This window comes from Ceratotherium simum, chromosome 10 (assembly GCF_057802395.1).
Source record: "Ceratotherium simum simum isolate JZ-2026a chromosome 10, ASM5780239v1, whole genome shotgun sequence".
NCBI classification, from domain to species: domain Eukaryota; kingdom Metazoa; phylum Chordata; class Mammalia; order Perissodactyla; family Rhinocerotidae; genus Ceratotherium; species Ceratotherium simum.
In genome coordinates, this window is record NC_141909.1 from 10,887,307 (window position 1) to 10,909,161 (window position 21,855).

The 21,855-nt window shown below is 40.9% G+C and overlaps 2 protein-coding genes across 3 annotated transcripts in view; one reads left to right on the top strand and one right to left on the bottom strand.

Annotated features, from left to right (window-relative positions):
- ITGBL1 (integrin subunit beta like 1) overlaps nt 1-21,855 on the bottom strand; it is a 1,366,350-nt gene that overhangs the window by 220,395 nt on the left and 1,124,100 nt on the right. The gene's annotated exons all lie outside the window — the stretch shown is intronic.
- The window catches only part of NALCN (sodium leak channel, non-selective), a 293,641-nt gene continuing 289,784 nt past the window's right edge, over nt 17,999-21,855 (top strand). Inside the window, exons 1-2 of the mRNA XM_004423148.3 lie at nt 17,999-18,139; nt 21,055-21,237. Coding sequence (XP_004423205.1) covers nt 18,032-18,139; nt 21,055-21,237 — 291 coding nt within the window. The 5' untranslated portion in view covers nt 17,999-18,031. The remainder of the gene's footprint in view (nt 18,140-21,054; nt 21,238-21,855) is intronic.

Below are 21,855 nucleotides of genomic sequence, written 5' to 3' on the forward strand. Positions count from 1 at the left end.
ATGGTTCTGTATTTCATGAGATGCCGATTACTTTTAAATTTCCTTTAGACAAACAAAAAAAAGGGCGATATAAACAATAAAAAAGTGCTAATATTGGTCTCAATGTGAATGGATTGTGAATAGGTTTTTTTAGATGGAACCTTAATTAAATATACATAACCAGAAAATACATCTCAAAAATGTGTGCGTGTGACTTTGCTTCCAACCCTTGGGACACAACATTTTGTGATAGGGAATTGTTTCTTGTTGAAACAAGTTTCCTTTTAGGGGAAGCTTTCTTCATTCAGTTTTCTCTCTCCCTCTATTTATGCGTCTGTGTGTGTATGGCGTCTGAATCACTGTCAAGCGTTCCTTGGTGGTTTTAATACCTGACTGCAAGGCAAGATGCCAGCCCCAGAGTAAACTTTTCAGGGAGTGCAACGGAGTGGTTGGATGTCCCCTGGGCCTGAGGTTGGTGCTCGAGATGCAAACACTTCCCTCAACCTGCTCTGCTAGGAGCCGCAGGAAACATCAGATGCAGCGTCCTGTCCGGATATACTTAGAGCGCATGGAGGCAACTATTAATTTTTGACTGGACATCCAGCCTCATCCACATAACAAAATATTTTAATTTTAAGGGAAGATGTCAACATGTTTAGAAGCCTATGATAGGTGTCATTGATGCACTCATTGCTTAGCAATTTCATACTCAAGGGTGAAACCACTCCGCATCCTCCGATACTGTGTCCAGTAAGACCAGACTCTGCACACGCACACACGCACGCACACGGGCCTCGCTCGCCTCTATGCGGTGTCCTTGCGTGTGCCCCGCGTGTGCTGGTCTCGAGTGCACACGGCCGTGCTCGGTGAGCACGACAGAGACCGCGAGCGGAGCTGGCAGAGGAGAGCCCAGCTGTTGCTGTGAGACTGCCGGTGGCAGCGGGAGAGAAGGAACCTGCTGGAACCGACCCTCGCGCTCCGCCAACTGCAGCGCAGCCTCGTCTGCCGTCTCCTCCCTTCAGCCCAGGGCCTCGTCGCAGCCCCTGCGGCAAAGCCGACTCTGATTAAAAAAAACAAAAATAGGCAAAAAGAAAACAAGCCCTAGCCCCCCGACCCCCGCTCGCAGGCCTCGGCGCCCCGGCGGCAGCAGCGCGCGCCAGCACGCCGAGCCCGAGCCGCGGCCCCGGCCGGGTGGCGCGCGCCGACGGAGCCGCGGGAGGTGAGGGGCCGCGTCCCCGCGGGTGGGCGCCCGCCGGCCCGCCGGCCCCGCGGCACCATGACCGCGCCGAGCGCGAGGGTTACAGGTTGGTCACGGCCGCCCGAGGCCCGGGTGCGCGCCGGCAGCCCTCGCGGGGCCGGGCCCGGCGGGCGGGGCGGGGGCGAGGGCCGGGCGCGGGGGCGGGCGGGGCGCCCCCAGCCTCCGCGGGGAAGGGGCGCGGGCGGGCGGCCGCGGGGAGTGTCCCTGCCCCCGCCGCGGGATGCGCCTTCCCCGGCTCCGCAGCGCGCTGACCCCGGCCTGCCCCGCCGGGCATCTAGGGGGACAGGTGGCTGGGGATGTGGCTGATGCGCATCGCGGCGGCGGCGGCACCGGCCCCTCCGCGTCTCGGGGGAACGCGCAGGTGTGGGGGGCAGTCCTGCTCCAGCGGGTTTCGGAAGGGGCCGTGGCCTTGCCCCACCCCACCCCCATGCTCCAGGGGGTTGCTGTGCTTAATATCCCTCATCTTATTAATTGGCGTGGTTGAGCAGCTATTATTAGGGTGTCCACACAGCAAGCAAAGTGGTGCACTACCGAAGCAACACCGTTTTCTCATTGAGCCCTTGACAGATTGGTGTGGATCTCCAGGCTCGAATCTCAAGGCGGGCCCAGAACCCTGAGCAAGAGGTTATACCTGAGACTCGGATTTTCCTCTTTCGGGATGCTGTGATAACTCGGAGCTCGGATCCTAATAAATGCTTGCGATATCACAGGATGAATCTTTCAGTTTCAGGCGTAAATTATCAGGATGTGTATTGATACACGCTTCCGAGGCCTGAAGGTCGTAGTCTTAATGTCGTGTTTGTGTGGTCATCAGCTAGGCCTGGATTTCCCTGGGGATGAAATGGACTGGAACAGCTGTGACTGTTATGTATAAGGAGGCCGAGGTTGGAGAAGCCCCTTACTAGGGATCAGAAATTAAGAGGTGGCTATTTTTTTTAAATTTATGATTCATATTTTTGTAGCTACAACTGTGATTTGATTTAAGTAGGAGAGGAGAGGGTGGACTGTGGTGATTATCCTAGAGGCAGATAAACAGCAGGAGTGGCTTTTTACATTCAAAGATTAAGTTTCAACACTTTTAAATAAATATCATGGCTTCTCAGACCTCTATAGCAACAACAAAAATGTATTTCCTAATTGATTGGCTTTCATTCTGTGGACCTTTCCATGTTGGACCCTTTCTTCTTCTCTGGTGTATTTTGAGCCATCTATTGCTAAATCCAAACTGTGAAGGAAAGACCAGGCTTAGGAGAAAAATTAGAAAGTGAACAGGCTCATTGGACCCTCTTATGTGTTCATAGAAGATGGGACATCTTGGCAGAATAGATGTGCTGTCACTGATGAGGACTATACTAGGAGTCTATAAAAATTAAAGACAAATCACGTCTTGTGAAATGGTAGGAATACAGTTATAACTTTGGATATGACCTGCAAGATATTCAAAAGAGGAAATGTTATACTTTTAAAAGAAAAAACCTACACAAAATATATCATTTGCTTGCAGTTTAGAGACTTGAAGGTTTGGGTAGCATTTTCTTCTTCTTTGGGTATGGCATTTCTTTGAATGGTGGTCCATTTGCTTCCCTTCTCTTTCCCATATATATTGTGAGTGTGAGTGTGTGTGTGTACACCTGGGCACGCATGTACGTATCTGTTTTATCATTTATCAATGATGCTGAGATAACTTCAGAGTTTTATGCCTATGTACATTTATCCCAGGAGAAAAGAGTCACAAAAGAGATTTCGAGCTTGTGAAGAAAAAAGCCACATCTACCCGTAACATTATACCCTAATTGTAAGCCGGGCACTGGGCTAGGAGCTGGGGGCTCAGTGAGGAAAAGAGAGATTCCGACCCTATGAATCTGTCAGGAAATACAAATATGTAACCAAGTGGATAGACAGCGAGATGTTGTATTTTGTAGTTTTGGTTTGGAAACTATGACTGAGCTTAACGGAATTCTGAATTGCCACTCAAAATTGGTATCAACATTTTAGAGCATGACTATCATGTTATATGATCCTTACCTGCCTCAAAGACCTGTGCAAGAAGTTTTTATACCTTTACACCTCTTTGTGTGCAAACATTTAAAAATTTTTAAATTTATCCTTTGAATTTTAAAATAATCAAACATGATAGAAATGACAAAGATGGTAGAGAAAAGAGAATAAACACCCATAGCTCTAACAACCTAACACAAATGATTGTAATATCTGTGTGTTTGCTGTAGCCTTTTTAAGACTACATACTTTGTGTGGTTGTAGTCATGGCGTTGTACAATTTTTATACTGATTTGTCCATTTAATATGGAAATGCATATAGCCTCACTTATGTAGCCATACCTCTTATTAAACATTTGCTGTTTCCAGTGTTTCATCATTATAAATAATGTCCTGATAGAGTGTAGGAACTTATTTCTATTGGATGTTATTTTTTTCATGATAAATTCCAAACAATGCTATTCCTGAAAAAATGGGTTATCTAAGTTATTACGGAGGGCCGGCCCCGTGACTTAGCAGTTAAGTGCGCGCGCTCCGCTGCTGGCGGCCCGGGTTCGGATCCCGGGCACGCACCGACGCACCGCTTCTCCGGCCATGCTGAGGCTGCATCCCACATAAAGCAACTAGAAGGATGTGCGACGATGACATACAACTGTCTACTGGGGCTTTGGGGGGAAAAAAAAAAGGAGGAGGATTGGCAATAGATGTTAGCTCAGAGCCGGTCTTCCTCAGCAAAAAGAGGAGGATTAGCATGGATGTTAGCTCAGGGCTGATCTTCCTCACAAAATAAATAAATAAATAAAATAAATAAATTATTATGGAGATATATATACATATATATAGTATGTATATAATATGTAATATATATTATGGATATTTACATATCTTCAGTTGGTTTCCTAAAGCTTATAATTTTGAGTAAGATGCTTTATGTGCTTGCTGAGGTAAATCTGGTTTGTCTTTGTGGTTCATCTTCCCTCTTTTACAGGAATAAAAGGAGATACGATAATAGCTTGGACTTATAACCTTTGCAGTATATAAAGACTTGACCTTTAACAAGTTCATCTGAAATCCAGATGATAAAATACACCTTTTAGAGTAAAACCAGAGTAGGAATGTTAGAGAGGTGGTAAGCTGGAAAAAAAGTAAATGTAAAGTCTTTTAGGAAAAAATGATTTTTGAGCTCCAGAGTCTAATTATACTTTTTGCTTTCCTACTCAGACTTCAAATAAATGATCAAAAGAATTTATGTAGTGAGAAACCTATGTCCCACAGGTGCAGGGAGAAGCCTGCTTGCTCCTAGGCTGTGGAAGGCATTTCCGGTAGATTTGGTACAGATGGAACTGGACTAATGGGGCTGATGGGCAGAACAAGGTTCAGGCCGCAATTGCCTTCTAAGACAGCTGTGTGAAAAATAAGGAACAGAGCTCCTGGCAGAACCCCTTAATTTGAAAGGTGAACACTAAAGTTGGGAGCATTCTGTAGGTAAGACAGAGTTACTTGCCTTCTGAAGCAGACTCCATGGCATGCACAGCCGGGCCAAATGGAATGTGCTCCGGTGACAGGGACTGAGTCCACAAGTCCAGAGGTGAGGGCAGGAGTGGCGGTTCTGGGGAGGGAGTCAAGGAGAATTAGAAGAGGAAAAGTCAGAACCCTGCAGCAGAGGGAATCACTTCTGCAGAGATCAAGAGCAAGAGCGAGACTTATCTCCAATTACGCAAAGGAAGGAGATGAGAGGAGGACTTTGGGGCGAGGATGGAGGAGGATATGTGTGGAAGATAGCCCATGGAGACACACAAGTCAGTGCTCTTCCTCACAGGGAGATCAGAGTAAATGGAACAGAAGTCTTGTTCTACGTGAAATATGATAATTATTTTCTCTTAGATGAAAAAAACCCCAAATATACAGATGAAAATGAGTTATCATGGACCAGGAAAAGTTAATAAAAAGAAGCCAACATCTAGATATAGTCAGGTGAACACTTTGAATTTGAAAAATCAAAAAAAGGAAAATATCCCATTGGTGTTCTGGTCAAGTTAAAAAAACATTCAGGGGCCAGCCCCGTGGCATAGCAGTTAAGTGCGCATGCTCTGCTGCTGGCGGCCCGGGTTTGGATCCCTGGCATGCACCGACGCACCACTTGTCTGGCCATGCTGAGGCGCCTTCCCACATACAGCAACTAGAGGTATGTGCAACTGTGGCATACAACTATCTACTGGGGCTTTGAGGAGAAAAAGGGAAAAAAAAGGAGGAGGATTGGCAATGGATGTTAGCTCAGGGCCGGTCTTCCTCAGCAAAAAGAGGAGGATTGGCATGGATGTTAGCTCAGGGCTGATCTTCCTCACAAAAAAAAAAAAAAAATTCAGCTATCCACAAAGGGAAAATTTAGACTGGCTTGATATATCCTTTCCAGAAGTAAATATCAGCAAGCAGTAAATTAATATCCTGAAAATGTATAATTCTGAAAAATACCAGAAGACAATTCTGATACTAATATGGATCAAAAACGAAATGTAAAAAAGATGAAGAAATACATATCAGGCAATTGCTACCCCCCAAAAAAGGTGAGGTAGAAGTATGTAAATATCAAAATAATACTTAAAAGAGTAATTAAATGAGAAAAAAAGACCTTAAAGTAATAAAAGTTACTATCTTTAATAAAATTATAATTACAAGCTTCCTATATATACTAATTATCATAGCATTACAATGTGTACAGATAGCCAAAAGTATTCTTGTGTGTATTTATTTTGGGAGATATGACCCATAGATGCAGTATTTCCTCGAAGCGTTCTATGACCTACAGTGGGATAAGAAATCAGTACGTCAGTTTAGGAAGTAAAGAAAACAACAGAACCACAGAGGAAAAGAAAGAGGATAATGTTTAAAAACATGAATGAATTCATTATAAAATAGGAAAGCTTTAGATCTGATAGAGAAAACTAAGAGCCATAGCATTCTAATCTTTAAGGCATATTAATCTGTAGCTGTCTGTAGGATGTATCAGCATGCCAAAAATAAGAACGAGGTCAAGAATAAGAGAAAAATAAGAATTGGGGTCAGTGAAGAAGGTGTTGGAGAAATTGGGGATGAAATTCTAAGGATGAGTAGCTGGAATAAGAATATAGTCATGGAAATGGAGAGGTGGATGGTAGAGATTCGTCAATAGAACAAATGCCAGGAGCTCTTGGTGACAACCAAAAGAATGAAAGGGAGGATTGGGTGATAAATAAATTGAGGACTTCGAGCTTGGGTGATTGTGGGTATTTTTGTTCCTATTTTCTTATGCCTAGATAAAACAACTAATTACTTCTTTATCTTTCAGTTAACTGGATCTATAGGGTAAATCCTTTACTTCATTATTTTTTTTTTAATCTGTTCTCCTTTATTATTATTGTGAAATCCACAGGAGATCAGCTTCATATGTCATTTCTGAAGTAGAGGAAGGTTTTTTTTTTTAAATTACTTCTTATTTCTGAAAAGTACAAATTCTGGAAGCCTGTATCAGACAAGATGCGAGTCAATGATGGCTTAAAATCCTATTAAATATATGTTACAAAATTTGCCTGAGGGAAAGAAAAAAAATCCTAGATAATGAAAAACTGGCATGGGAATCTTTCAAGCATGAAAACTTAACTATACTTCCCAGGAGGTAAAGCACAGAGATTAAAATAAATATTGTAAATAAGGGATTTAAATTCTCAGAAATAGAGCTTTTTGGATTTGGAAAGACCTTTCCTGGAATTATCCTTTCCATTTCGCTCAGTTCAAGATATGTCAATACTTTATGGAGTAAAAAGATATTAAACTTTGGAAAGCCTTAAAACTCTACTTTTTTTCTTTCTTGGTGAGGAAGATTGGCCCTGAGCTAACATCTGTGCCCATCTTCCTCTATTTTGTATGTGGGATACCACCACAGTGTGGCTTGATGAGCGGTACATAGGTCTGCACCCGGAATCTGAACCCGTGAACCCTGGGCCACCGAAGCAGAGCATGTGAGGTTAACTACTACGCCACTGGGCCAGCCCATGACTTTCTACTTTTTATTAAATAAAACGTTAGGTCAATTTTAAAACCTTAGTTGAACTAGGCAAGTTGTTTTTGCTTCCTTCCCTTCAAGAAATGAATAGCCATTTTGAAGGTATATTCTAGACTAGAAAATTATAGTAGAAAAGTGAAGGAAAAAACAAATTTCTTAGTTATCTTCCCATAAGACAAAAATTTATTCTTGTATATAAAATATATTCCACGTAGTTATTTTTAAAGAAAATTCTGAAGTTCTCTGAGGAAAACTTAGGAATAGAAATACTGTATATACATAGTTATAAATCAAAATTTTTGTCTCAGATTTCTGTTTTGCCTGTGTTGTTTATAACTAGTCTCTCTTATTTTTTTCCCAAACAACCAATCTTGATTATGAACTATAAACTCTGTAAGTGTTAAAATGCTCTTGTGAGCATCTAGACCAGTGATCCATCACCAGTTGGCACCACTGCTGGGAGAATGTGTAAGAATCATCTGGGAAGTGTTTTTTAAAAATACCGTCTCCCATATTCCACCGGGAAAGTTTCCAATTTAGCATGTCTGAGGTGAAGGACGACCCTGGTTGAGAATGTTTAAAACCTCCCTTGATAATTCAAATGTTAAGCAATCTTTGGAAACTACTATTTTAAACCATTCACCTTTTTTCTCCAAACTTTGTGAATTCATATTACAAAATTTAACCACAAAAAAATAGGTAACTCCTTTTGATTTTCTGCACTAAGTACAGTCTGGAAAAGTTTTGAAAACCAGTATTTTAAACCATCCACCTTTTTTGTCCAATCTTTGTAGATTCTTTACAAGATTAATCAACTACAAAAAAAGTAGATAATCTTCTTTTCTGATTTTTATAATATTTAAATGATAGTAGCAGTTTTTCAACATAGGATGCCTGTCACTGAACTATTGGATGATAAAAGCCATCAAAGGCTCTGCCACTACCTGGAGGATGGAAGAGCCTTTCAGGGACCACTTGGACATTAGGAAACTTGACGTTCTTACAAAATCATGCTATCGACTTGTGTTGATCAACATTTTTAACTCTGAAATTCTTTTATTAGAATTTTTTTACACCTATGCTGTACCCAGAATAACCCCCAAATATATAGATATATATATCCTTTCTAAACTTGGAGTGAAAGACAAGGCTTGTTGACTGGATTGACTGCATTTTCTGAGTAGAGGCTGGAGAGAGGCTACTCAGCCTACGTGGCAAGCTGATTGCCCTAACTTGTCATCAATAGAGTGATTTAGGTGACACAGATACAACTTTGTTCCTTCTCCTGCTGCTGGGCTGTTTTAGTTTGGCATGTGGGGTACAGTGATGAAAGGAAGTTGGGCCATCATAGTCCATCCTGAATTCCTTTACCAAATCCAATAATTTTTTTTTTTGAGGGAGGAAGATTGGCCCTGAGCTAACATCTGTTGCCAGTCCTCCTCCTTTTGCTTGAGGAAGATTGTCATTGAGCTAACATCTGTGCCAACCTTCCTCTATTTTTTGTATGTGGGATGCCACCACAGCATGGCTTGATGAGCGGTGTGTAGGTCCATGCCCAGGATCCGAAACCCACGAACCCCAGGCTGCTGAAGTGGAGCGTGCGAATTTAACCACTATGCCACTGGGCCAGCCCCCCAATAATTTTTAAAGGTCAAAGAAAATTCAATTTTCACAATTAAAATAATTAAACACAGCAGAATCCTCCGTGAAATAATGATACTGTTTTGAGATATTGGTAGAAAGAACTAGGAAAAAATAATCTGCTGCTTTTCCTTGGGATTTAGGACGTAGACTCAATATAAAAAGTGGGGAACTATTTTCTGTTTTTAATCAGTGTGTTGACAAAAGGAAAAGAGAAAAGAAAGGCTGTGTTTGGAGATGGTCCTTTGAAATGTTTGGCTTCCTCTGTTTGGTGGCCCATCTTGGGTGGCCCTTGCAGTCCCGCTGAGACTGGACCCTGCATGTAACACTCTGTATTTGCGGGGCTACATCCTGGTTTAGCAAGGGCCAAGACATAGATGAGTAAGCACTCAAATGAAAAGTGTATTTAGAGAGAGAGGCAGAAGGAGGCGAGAGAGATTGCTGCTATGACTCTGGAGGTCAAAATTTCAATGATGTCTTAGTTCTCCTGCAAAGTGATCTGCTCTGCTATGTCGATGGGTCAGCCATAGGACTCAGGCTGCCTTAAGAGAGAGAACAACACAGCTGCCTGCCTTTCCTCCAAGCAGAAGCCCAATTAGAGGGAAAGAGGCATCTAGCCCATACAGTTTATGAGCAAACGGGACTGAGGAGAGGCTTGCTTGAGAGTGGCTGAAAAGGACTGGCATTGTAGTTCTAGGGGCAGCCATGCTTTAATTTAAGTTCACTGTTTAGACAAGGGAGAGGCAAGAATTGGAGACTCCCATCTCTGATGTCTGGGAAAGAAGATTCTATTCACAAAGCCCTGGAAAGGTCAGATTGAAGGGTGCAGACAGCTGAATAGCATGAAGATAAAGACCAGAAAGGTGACCTAGGACAGGGCATCTACCTTCTCTAAACCTCAGTTTTATCTGTAAAATAGCAATCATAGAATACCTACCTCTCTGAGGTGTGGTGAGTAGATGACATCATCCACGCAAAGCTCTCAGCCTCATGCATCATAAACCCTCAGCAGATGTTAGGTGTAATTTGTTTAAGCTTAAAAATTAATTATTCTCATATTTTACGTGTTTTGAAGAAATCACAAATGAAATTCATCATTGTTGCAAAACATTTGAATTTTACAAATGTTCTTGAAGTTAGAAATTAAGAGTCAAATTTTCTGCCCGTTCACTCCCTCCCTGCCCTACCTGTGTTCTGCAACAAAACAGATTCCCTGGGTTCTAAACTTACTTCCAACTCATGTGGTTCTGGGCAAGTCTGCCTCAGTCTTTTACTCTGCTTCAGAAAGGTGTTGAGGCCTTGGAATAGTGCCTGGCACAGAGCCAGCTGTCAATAAATGTTTGCTTTCATCTTTCAAGTGGAAAAAAAACCCATAATGCTTAAGCTGGATTCTCTTGTAAAATTATGTACAGTAGTTTACAGACCATCACCCTACCCTAAGAATTGATAAAATGTATAAAATTATGAGCAGCTTCACGTGTGTGTTGATAAATTTTATCACTGAAGGTCCCTTGGGATGTAATCTATTGCAAACTCCCAGACAGTGCAGAGGTCATTTCTGCAAACTCCATGATATATGGTCATTCTCTCTGAGAATATCCAGAAAGGAGCTGAGCACCTCTCCGACAGCCCCACACATTACTGTTGGAAACTTTTAGATTAAACAGTTCTTTTTGTTGAATAAACAGCCACTACTTGCTGACTTCTAATTGATAACTTCCATTTAGTCTGGATTTTCCTTGCTGGAAGAACGGAGTACACGGCAAAACAGAATCACAACCTTGCCTGTGTGCTGAGCTGTAGATTTTGAGTATGACAGAAGGGTTTGTCTCAGTAAATCCCTTCTTTCTGCCATAGTACAGTCTCTGCAGAAAAACATACACTCTGTTAACCATGCATCATAAGTGGAATCTATTTTCTAATTTTCACATTCTCAGCACATTCCGTCAAGAATTTATGAGACTAAAACTAACTCTAGGAAATTAAGAAATCTGTCATCTTTAGGAAATTAAGACAGCTGTCTCTTTACTATGTGATGTAAGATTATCAGATGGGAGTTAGTAAATGCTTTTTTCTCTATTTTTTTTTTTTGCAAAATTTAGAGAAAAGATAATAAAAGCATAATAGAATATTTCTAGGATTCACCCTCAAGGAAAAAGGCTAGATAAATGAATAATGACTTCAGAAACCTGAAAGTGACATTTAGATCGATTTGATAAGAAGTTTGATGATTTCTTGCCAGGAAACAAATAGACACATTGTTATAAATGTGTGGCTGGAATAACTATAAAATGAATCCTATAATAAAAATGGATTCAGTTTTAATAAATGAGACATGTCTGTGCTGTTTTCAAAAACAATTAATACTAAGAGAGTTTGTAATCACCAGGTTGTGTGGTTAGGATATGTTGACAAAGTATTTTTCTTTTTATTACGTATTTTATAGTATATTTTTAATAGTTCTGTAAACTGCATTGTCTTGGTTCATATCCTGGCTCAGGTCCATGCCTAAGTTTCCTCATCTGTGAAACCGTCTTGTAACAATTGAATGACATGATGTGTGACATGCTTAGAGCAAGGCCTGGCACAGGATAAGGCTTCAGTAAACATTTGTGTTGGAAGGAGTCTGTTTTTATGTGGCGGTCAACATAATTTGGGAGGAAGTCAACTGATGAGCTCACTGTTGTACCATGGGAACGTCCTTATCTTCCAAAGCATTTTATCATGTTTTTGTGTGGGTTTTTTGGTAGGTTTCTCTGTGTGTGTGTTTGAGAATTGTTTTCCTTTTTACAAAGCATTTGGACTAGGGAATATCTATTCAGTTTTACATCAAATTCTGCCTTTACACTTTCCCTTAAACGGTTTTGATTATTAAGATCAAAGGCAGTGGGCACCAGTAAACAGGAGATGCAGATGCGGGGTTGCTGGAGCCCAGTGTGGGGAAGTGCTGCATGCCTGGCCTTAGAGGCTGTAGGAGGGGAGCTCCTGGTGTAGAGAGCTGCGATAGCACGGGACACAGGTCCTCGGGGCCTATGGCAGAGAACAAAGATGATCTGGGCTTGAAGAATGAGGGGAGTTAGCCATTCCAGATGGAGTGAGTGAGAAGACACTGAGCTGGGCAGAGGGAGGTGCGGTCTGCAGAGGCTCTGAGGTGCCAGTGTGCCCTGGGAGTGGGAGGAGGGATGAGTGGATGGGGTAGGGGAGCCTGAGGCAGGGCAGATGGATTTTGGAGAACAGAAAATCAGACAAAAATAGCGGGGATTTTCCTAATTTAAAACCATGGCATAACATGTATGAGGCTATGTTCATTTGTTTTGAATGGACATGTCTTCTGTCAGGAAGGAAATTTGGCCAGACAAAATGGACAGTCTGACTTTGCAGAAACGATGACATTTGGGCAGTTCTGGCATCAGGAATAAGCATCCTCTTTTGTCTTCAAATTGTTATTATGGTGTGAAGATGTACAGTAGAAAATTTAAATATGCATTTGGGAAAAGGCAGATATGTTCAAATGTAGATATCGGTGGTTTGTTGTTTTGGGTTTTATGGCCAAATGAAACAAAAAAGAGAGAAATAGAAGTACTTGAATTAAGAATTAAGATTGTAATGTTCAGATTAAAAAATTGGTAATGTCAAATTCAGTTATCTCCCCAAATATGGGGTGATATGTTTCTCCACTATAAATTCAACATTGGGAACCTAATCTAGAAAGATGTGCTTGTATCTGTTTACGTGGCAAGGCCTTGAACATACAGGTATGTAAATGAGCTTAGGAGACAAGAAAGACACGGAAGGGCAGAGGTTTGAAGGTGGTATTTGTTTACAGTTAGGATTTTCTGTGCATGCATATTTATTGACACAGGAAGATGTTCACAGGATACTGCCAGAAAAAAAAGCTGATTACAAAACAGTGTTTAAGCAGCAATTTAAAAATAAATATATGCATGGAAAAATATATATGGAAAAGAAAATACTAAAAGAGATACAAGGCATATCCCGTTGAGTAAGTGCTCCAGCTAAAGGAAATTCCATGAGGAGAGAGAGAGCATATCTGAGTATTGCTCTCTCTGCAGCCCAGTGGCTGGCACAATGTATTCACTCAACAACAGTTTGCAAAAACAGCTGAGTTCCTAGAAGGGGAATTCCTGATAGTTTTCTCTTTGGTTCTCATTTTGTTTATATTTTTTTTCCTAATTTTTCTACCACAAACCTGTATTGCTTGTGTAATGAAAATAAAATAAAATTACTTTCTTCTAATTTAATTTAAGATTTAGGTATTTGAGTCTAGCAAAGGACCAGTTAGCCAGCTGTCCTGGCTTGTCACGTGAATCTCGTTATGTCTGGTAGCACAGAGTCAGAGGCACACTGGAATCAACTGCCCAGTATCCTTTGCCCGGGGAGGTGGTACGGAGCTAGCAATAAAGCTGTGGGAGAAGAAGAAAACCATTGGACGGAGGCTGAGGAGTGAGTGCGTGGCAGTCAGAGGCTCTCGTTTAGTTAAGCGGCTGCTCTGCTTTAAATTAAACATCTGATCTGCTGTGTCAGGAACACAGGGCACTCGGGCATTCTAGGAGGAAGGAGACCAAGTATGTTTTGTTAATGCTAAATCCACATCCCCTAACACAATGGCTGGGATAAGTCCTTTTATTTTATTTTATTTTTTTACTGAATGCGTTTATGAGACCATGAATGAATGTGAAGCCTCTCCTAGCAATGAAGACTGTCCTTCCAGAGATATAAAAGTAAATCTTGGATTGAGAAGTTCAAGGGATATTATTGAACATTCTGTTATTTTAATTTCCTTCCAAAACTGTGGCAGATACTAAGCAAGTTAAATGTGTATCTTGAATGGGACGGTAGATAAACGATTCCACTTGAACTCATACAGGCCCAGCGTTTGTGCACATAAGTGATCAGAAGAATAGTCATTGATTTTGATGTGTTGCCAGTTGTCATGATGCCTACTGATTAATAAGAAATCAGTGACTTCTGTCTTCTTTTGGGGCTTTTTAGAATAAAATAGATGCTGCGAGTCTACTAGAGTGGTATGTTTCCCTGGTTTACACTTGTATTCCCAAACATTAAATCTTTCCATTGTAACAAACAAATCACACACAGACAAAAACTCTTCATGAGTTGAGTTGGGGAATAGGAAGGACTGATGTGGGATTGGCAGCAGACGACAAGAGGACCCAGCTGGAATAAAGGAGCTGGCGTGGTTGAGGAGGGTTGGAGGATGGTGGGTAATGGCATGTTTGGGCAACTCGAGTGGAGCGTGTGGTATGAGTGTGAAAGGAAGTATAAGTGGGACTCGGTGTCCTTGAAACATGAGGTTAAACAAAGCAGGCCGTTTATGGGTCCCGAATGCCTTTGCTGTTCCCTGCTGTGTAGCCAGCACATGTTGCAGTGCCTGATACTGTGGTGGATGCGTAATATTTTCTGTGTGAATGAATGAATGAATCAGAAACAAGAGGATAAGCTGAGGTTTTCTGGGTTACTGGAGAGACCATATCAGTGTGGCAGGAAGTTAATTTCTGATATAAAGGACAGGACCTATTAAAAAGGCTGATGTTTGTGGCAATCCAGACCTGAGTTGCCGTGGCCTAGAAAGAGCTCTAGAAGTGGGGATAACTGAAAGGGGCCTTGTACTTCAATGGAATGAGGAATGAGGAACGGAGAAAGAAGTCACCAGTGGAAATCTGTGAAAAGAGAATCTGTACAGTCCTTCTGCACATGTGGGCACCTGCATATGGGGGCCTGAAAAGCCCAGGGCAGTAGGATCTGGGAATTGAGAGGAAAGGGTAAAGCAGAGGATGTGTGACGAGTAGCAACCTGTCCTGTTGATTTTTAAGTGAGGGTGGTGTTGTTGTGGCCTGTGTCTGAAGAAGCAACAGCATAGATACTTGACTCAGTAATGGTAGCTGCACACCAGCAGATGGTGATGGAACTGGTGAGAACAGATGCTCGTGTAAGGGCTTAAGCATAGAGGGCAAGGCATATGGGACAGCAGGTAAAGGACATTCTCTAAACCATAATTTAGAAGACTCAAAAGAGTTTAATGCAAACCCAAGAAAGTTACAAGGAGAAGAAATGACCCATAGTGTTACAAGCACCTCACCATTAAAGAAAACAATGTATTAATTTTAATTTGGTCAAGACGGAGCTGGAATGACCTAAGGAAGTATAATAGTAATAGAAGTAGAATATTGCCATCACAGAATACAAAGCTGGATTTTAACCATTTAAAAGAGAGCAATGAATCTTATCTCCCTGAGTTGCCATGAGCTGTTTCCAAGTAAAAGATTTATCAATGAACATATTGTAACTGTGCAGCCTCCTCCCACTATTGAACTACTTAAATACTAACTACTTTTATCAAGTGTGAAAAAGCTACTGTGAGCCATGCTTTTTAAACTTTTTAAACACTGCTGCCTTAAAAAGGACACTTCCATAAATAGAAAAAAAATTGGGTTATAAATACGTAATAGTGATAAGGCTAAGATACACAGGAACAATTTCCTATCAAAATAATAAGCTTACCTAGGATACTTAAATATCCCTGCTGGTCTTTATCAGGGGATTAATAGGTTTGCTGTGCTCAGGTATATTGATTCAACATGAATGAATGTGTAAAACAATATTTCTGTGCATAAAGCAAAATTATTACAATCAACTGCCTCAAATTAATTTTGGGCTCTTCATATGTTTGTAACTTGAATTTATTTTACTACTTGCATGCTTTGTATAATATTTAATATTATTAAATCAGTCAAAATTTCGGTGATTGAGGAGCTAGTTAGTTTTCTTGGGTACTGTTTGACTTGGGGGCCTTTTGCAGTAGGTGCAGTGAGGGTGGTTGGGGATGAGAGCTAACGTCATTCATTATAGTTGCAGTGTTTTGGGGGGGTCAAATATAGCCAATATAGAGATTTCAAAAAAATAAATTCTGAATGTCTACTTTTCTAGATGAACAAATTCATAAACAAAGATCCAGGTTTGTTTTGTTTTTTTTTTTGCTTTGGATGGGATATTTATAATAAAATGTGCATGAAATTCATATGTGAAGGTGTCAGATTTATACATCAAAAATTTTTCAGACCATAACTTATGGCCAGATCACAAGAGTAATAAATGGGCATCCACAAATCTCCACTGGCTCTGTGAAAAAGGCATAATGGTTAGTGGTTAGGTCTATAAAATTTTGTTGTCTCATCTTTGATCAACATTGTGAAACCACTCCTTTGTGTTGTGCGATCTTGAAGGATTTCTAAAAGATTCTGTATCCCATTTTTGAGTGTATAGGAACCTGTCATTCAAGAAGCATCTCAAATTGAGGCCACCAGATGTTTCCCCCCACAGTAAATCAGAGAACAAGTATAATTTGAATATTCTGCATATATTTACATATTGATGTCAAGAGTCCCTAACTGCAATTATGTAAAATAAAATTAATTAGTGCAGCCAACTGCAAAGCCCATATTCGAATCCAATATTCAGAGCAAGACAGCCTGGAAATACCTAGCACATCTTAAAGCCAATTAGCTTGATTTCTTCTGGGAATAGGAGGGCTGGGCAGATGCGCCTACCTAGGTGCCTCATGGAGATCACAGACGTAGAGGTAGGTGCTCAAACATAGGGAATCAGATTCAAAGCTGATTTGTCCTGTGCTTCTGTGTTTTATTCTCTTTCCTAGCGAAAATTGCAGCTGTACCTATTTACACATACTGCAAACACTCTTGTTCTTCTCGTGCACCCGTGAGGATTGAGTGGCGCTCATTGTCCTTGGTTAAGGTTCTTTCTCTCCCTCCAAGGAGCAGCAGATGAGAGAGCCAGCGCACCTTCCTGGTGTTGAAACTACTGTGTTTTCCTGATGCGGCATCTGCACATTTGTGCTCTGCCCGAGAACCTTTTCCCTCCCTTACCTGCCTTTAGAAATTCTCCTAAGCAGTCCTCAGCGTCAGCATGGTCCATACAAACACCTTAAGCTTTGCGGTCAGACAGAGCTTCTTTTAAATTTCAAGTTTGCTCGGGTGGCCTTGGTTAAGTTATTAGCTGTCCCAAGGCTGGAATTTCTCGTGCTTGCAAAAAAAGACAAGATGTTTCCTCTGTTCCACCAGTTGTAAAGATTAAATAAAATATCAGTGCTAAGTGCCCAAAATGTAATACATATCCAAGAAGCAACGTTAGCTCCTCTCCTTCCGTGAAGACTCAATCCAGATGTTCATCAAATGAGAAGTTTCTGTGGACTCGGGGTAGTCCAGCACCACCTGCCTCTACAACCCCTCTTCTCACATTCTATCGCACTTATTTGCTATTTGTGTGCTGAAGGCCTGACATATAGCAGGTCCCCTTCAGTGGCTGCTGGATTGTGGAAGGTGGGAGCGATGGCTAAAGGGAGGTGACACATATAGCAAAATGGAGATGACTCAGAATGGTGGAAATATAAGTGGCAAGCAGGCAGAATAGCTGGAGGAACTGAGATAATCACAGCATTCATAAAAGAAAACAAAACTGCATTTGGAGGAGGTTCTTCCCCATTCTCTCTGGTCCTCATCCTCTACGGCAAGGACCAAATTGGGAGATCAACTTGGGACTAGCGTTGGAAATAGATGTCTGTGAGTGTCACATTAAATTAACTTGGGGGAACATCCTGGGAAAGATCTCAGTACTTCACCTGGATTGGTCAGCTGTGCTCTGGCACAGACCCCCTTTAAGTGGAGACGGCTTTAGGTATATGAACATAGACCTCAAAAAATTTCCTACTAATATGTGTACCCTGAGAGGCAAAGCTATTTTACCCCAGTTAATCTATTCCAGTGGTCTCTAAACTGGCATGCAATCTGTTGTTGAAGTGCACAAGACCATCTATTGGGTTGACAGAAAAAGAATTCAACCTTTTATTGATATTAGTTTTTACCTCATCCTTTTAAAATTTCTATTTGCACGTGTTTATTATCCACAGTATAGTGGAACATGTGTATGATTAACAAATGCATAGGCATACGGGGGACTTCATTTTTGTGATTGGGGTAAAGATCGTTTAGGTGACTAGCACAGCCCTGTCTTTCTTTTCCCAGACTTCGGTTTTTTACTTGCTCGACAGAGCTAAGTTCAGCATGCTCAAAAGGAAACAGAGCTCCAGGGTGGAGGCCCAGCCGGTGACTGACTTTGGTCCCGATGAATCTCTGTCGGACAACGCTGACATACTCTGGATTAACAAGCCAGTAAGTTTCTTTTTTGAAGTATGGAGAAGCACACGCTGATATAAAGGAAACTTGATTCATATCATTCAAAAATCACGTACCTTTGGCTTTGAAATATCTGTTTGAGCTGCAGTAGACTATGGATGAGTCTCGGAGTCTGGAAGTTGAGAACAATTCAGATGGAAGTAATGAGGTGCCACTGAGAGTTCCTCACGTAGGAAGGTATGCTAGGTGGTCTGGCTCCATCGTCTCCTGCTCTGTGCCACTGTCCTCAGTCACACGATGTAGATATAATGCCGCTTCTCAGGCTGATCCAAAGCTGGAGACCCAGATGAGTAACCTGTTCTACCATTTACTTCTAGTTCTCAACATGTATGAGTCTGTGAGGAGATAATCAAATGTTTGAAATTAAAGGTCTCCTTCTGAGTTGCAAGTTTTGAGTAGAAGGAAAGGTTAATGAGATAGTGGGTAGTGCCTCTGAAGAACCTTGTCACCTTCTCTGCCTAACTAAGCTGACGAGAACTTGAGGGGAAGGTCTGCTGTACCAAGTGTCATTTCGTACCAGGCAGTCTCGCGGCCAGAAGGCGGCCCAGCATAGTTACTCATAGGTCTTGGAAAGTCAGCTCGACCACGCGGACTGGGCTCAACTTCATTATTAGACTCACGGTAGAGGCTGCAGTAAGGAAATGAACTGTTACTCTCGCAGTGCTTGTCTTTCCCTTGACCATGATAAAGATCATCTGCCTCATCTCCCTGCCCTTTCCAGTCTTTCTTCATCTGATCTGCCCTCCAGACTCCTTCTCCAGCCTGTCCATTACCCTGTGCTTTGCAATCACTGAAACATCCCTGTTACCTATGTTGCAAATTAGAATGTGTTAGTATTACATTCAAGGCTCTACATTCTGGCTCTAACTTGTCCAGCAACTGCCCTTTCCTATGTCTCCACACTGTCCACTTGAGACTCACCAACAACTTCCCGATTCTCCAAGATATTCGGCCAGGTCACACTGTTTCCCTGGCCCAGAGGCCCTTTCTCACCAACTCTGATGAGTCCAGTCCTCCTCAACCATGAAGGCTGGCTCAGAGGTCAGCCTCACCCTTCACCCTGAAAGCTTCCTCGGTTGGCCCTCCCCACCACAGACAGAATGAACCTCCTCTCTTTCCACTTATTTTATATTTGCATGTAAGTGTAAGTGTATATTGTATATAAATATATACATTATGCATATCAGACTGCAAAGTAGTGATGAGTCAGAATTGTGCTGTTTCCATTTTTGTGTCCTCAGAGCCCAGCATAATCTCTGACGCATAGTAGGTCTTCCATCCATGTTTAGAGAATTGAACGGAATAGAGAATAAAGCACTTGCTCTCTTTTTCTTAGTGTCTACCACGTACAGAGCTTTCTCAGAATTTCTGAAGAAGGTAGTATTGTAGATGTAAGCTCGAAAGCACTAACTAAAATGATTAATGCTTAATTAGAATTCATTCTTTACATTCAAAATGGATTTTTTTGTGAAGAACACATCTTTTGAAGCTCTTTTGTGTAATTAGATCCTTTGTGTTGGGAGATCCAGATGGGACTAAATTCACACACTGATGTTTATTGAAGCGCTTCAAATTGCGTAAAAAGCACATCAACTCCTAAAATAAATTTAATCATCAGTGATTCATATGGTATGGAATTAGTAGCATTATGTCTTCATGCAAATATTAAAACTGTCAGATTAATATTATAACCTACTCAGCAGCCTAGAAGTGTCTGAGTCTCCTCAAAGTTCTGACAGTCTTTTCTGTTTTTCATCTTGGTACTTTCTGGCTTGCAGAGCTGCAGAACCCATCTATCACAAAACTACAACATTTTTTTCAGGGGGAGTATAATATTAAAGGAGTAACATGACTGCATATATATCTAGGATGGTCAATAAGTAACATGTTTAGATTATGTTTAAGAATTGTATACTTAATAACTAGTAATATTGAGTGTGTGGGTTTAGCATGCAGATGTAACTAATATTTTTTATTAGTTAGGTATTAGTTTTTATTATAAAATACTGTATGTGAGTGATTATATATCCTATACATATGCACTTATGCATACACACACATACACACATTTATATTTTTAATTCTGCCTTCTTTATGTTGGGGTTAAGGAAAATCTTCAAATAGCCTGTGCACTGTTAGAATTGCACAGAAACTGAACTTTTTGGAATTTTGGAAGAGGAGATATATCTGGGCTAAATTTGTACGAAATATGTTCTCCAAAATAAAAAGGAAAGTCCATTTATTATCTTTTGAAAATGTAGAATAAGGTCAGATTTTAAAATATACTTTTATATAAGGCTGTTACATATAAGAAACAAATAGAAAACCCTGCATATGGGAGGTGTTATATATCAATTCATTTTAAAAAGCATTTATGATCTATTAGGATAGGCCATTGTGCTAGATACCAGGGAAGTTACAGTAAATATAATATGGTCCCTGATTCTAGGTGCTCACAGTACATAAACGGATATAAATGTCATAGCACATCAAGTTTCTATATGAGGAAGGTGTTAACACATATTTTAATTGAATCAGAATCTTCCTATATTGTGGCCAGATCTCCTGGAAAGTGTCAGAGGTGTTGGGGTAGCCTGACCAGGCTCACATGGAGGCTTTAGCTCTTATTAATGCATGACCACAGAAATGTCTCTTGACCTCTCTGAGTCTTAGTGTGTTCATGTGGAAATTAGGCTGCTTTGAGAATTAAACTATGTAAAATATTTAGCACATTATATTCACTTAGCAGACATTAGATTCCTTCTTCCTCTTCTCTGTACTGGTGAAATATTTCAATCTCGGTTTTATATTTTCCAAATAGTGTGGTTCATAATGTAAATTTAAGATACCATTTTATGGTGTCGAATAGTGACTTTGGCCCGTTTTTGCAGTGGGTTCACTCTCTGCTGCGCATCTGTGCCATCATCAGCGTCATTTCTGTCTGTATGAACACGCCCATGACCTTCGAGCACTACCCGCCTCTTCAGTATGTGACCTTCACTCTGGATACTTTATTGATGTTTCTCTACACGGCAGAGATGATAGCAAAAATGCACATCCGGGGTATCGTCAAGGTCAGTGTTTCCATGTTATTTAAGCTAAAAACCAATGCATTGAAAATCTACATCAGTTTAATATTTTCATATTTGTGTTAGTAAAACAAAACATGTCTTTATTTTATCTATATTGAAGTCTTTTTAAGATGGGCAAACTCCAGAAAATATAATGCATAAGAGTATTTAAAAAGTTAAATAAATTGTGTAAGGCACAAAGTCTTGGAATATCTGGGAAGGATCTAGATGTCCCAACTGCCAGCTTCATGAAGGCCAGAGTAGAGTCTGTCATGCCACTTAAGAGTGAACCCACGACGGGGCACAGCGCTGGCCCATGCCAGGCACCTGTTGATTTATGGAATACAGAATGAATGTTACCTGATAAAGTTACAGCATGATGATACTCAGCAGAATGTCATAAACCTGTATTTTGAAGATATAAAGAGGTAAAAAGAAAGGACATGAGATGGAAAGGAATTCTAGGACTTTAAGTAAAGGAATATGTAGCCTGAAATTGGTCACACTGAGAGACAAAACATAAATAAAGAAAAGAAAAGGAGGAAAATTTCTCACACAGGATATCTCTTCTTTCTGTAGCACTAGCCTTCACAGAGGTTAAAAATATGTAGATGATGCTGT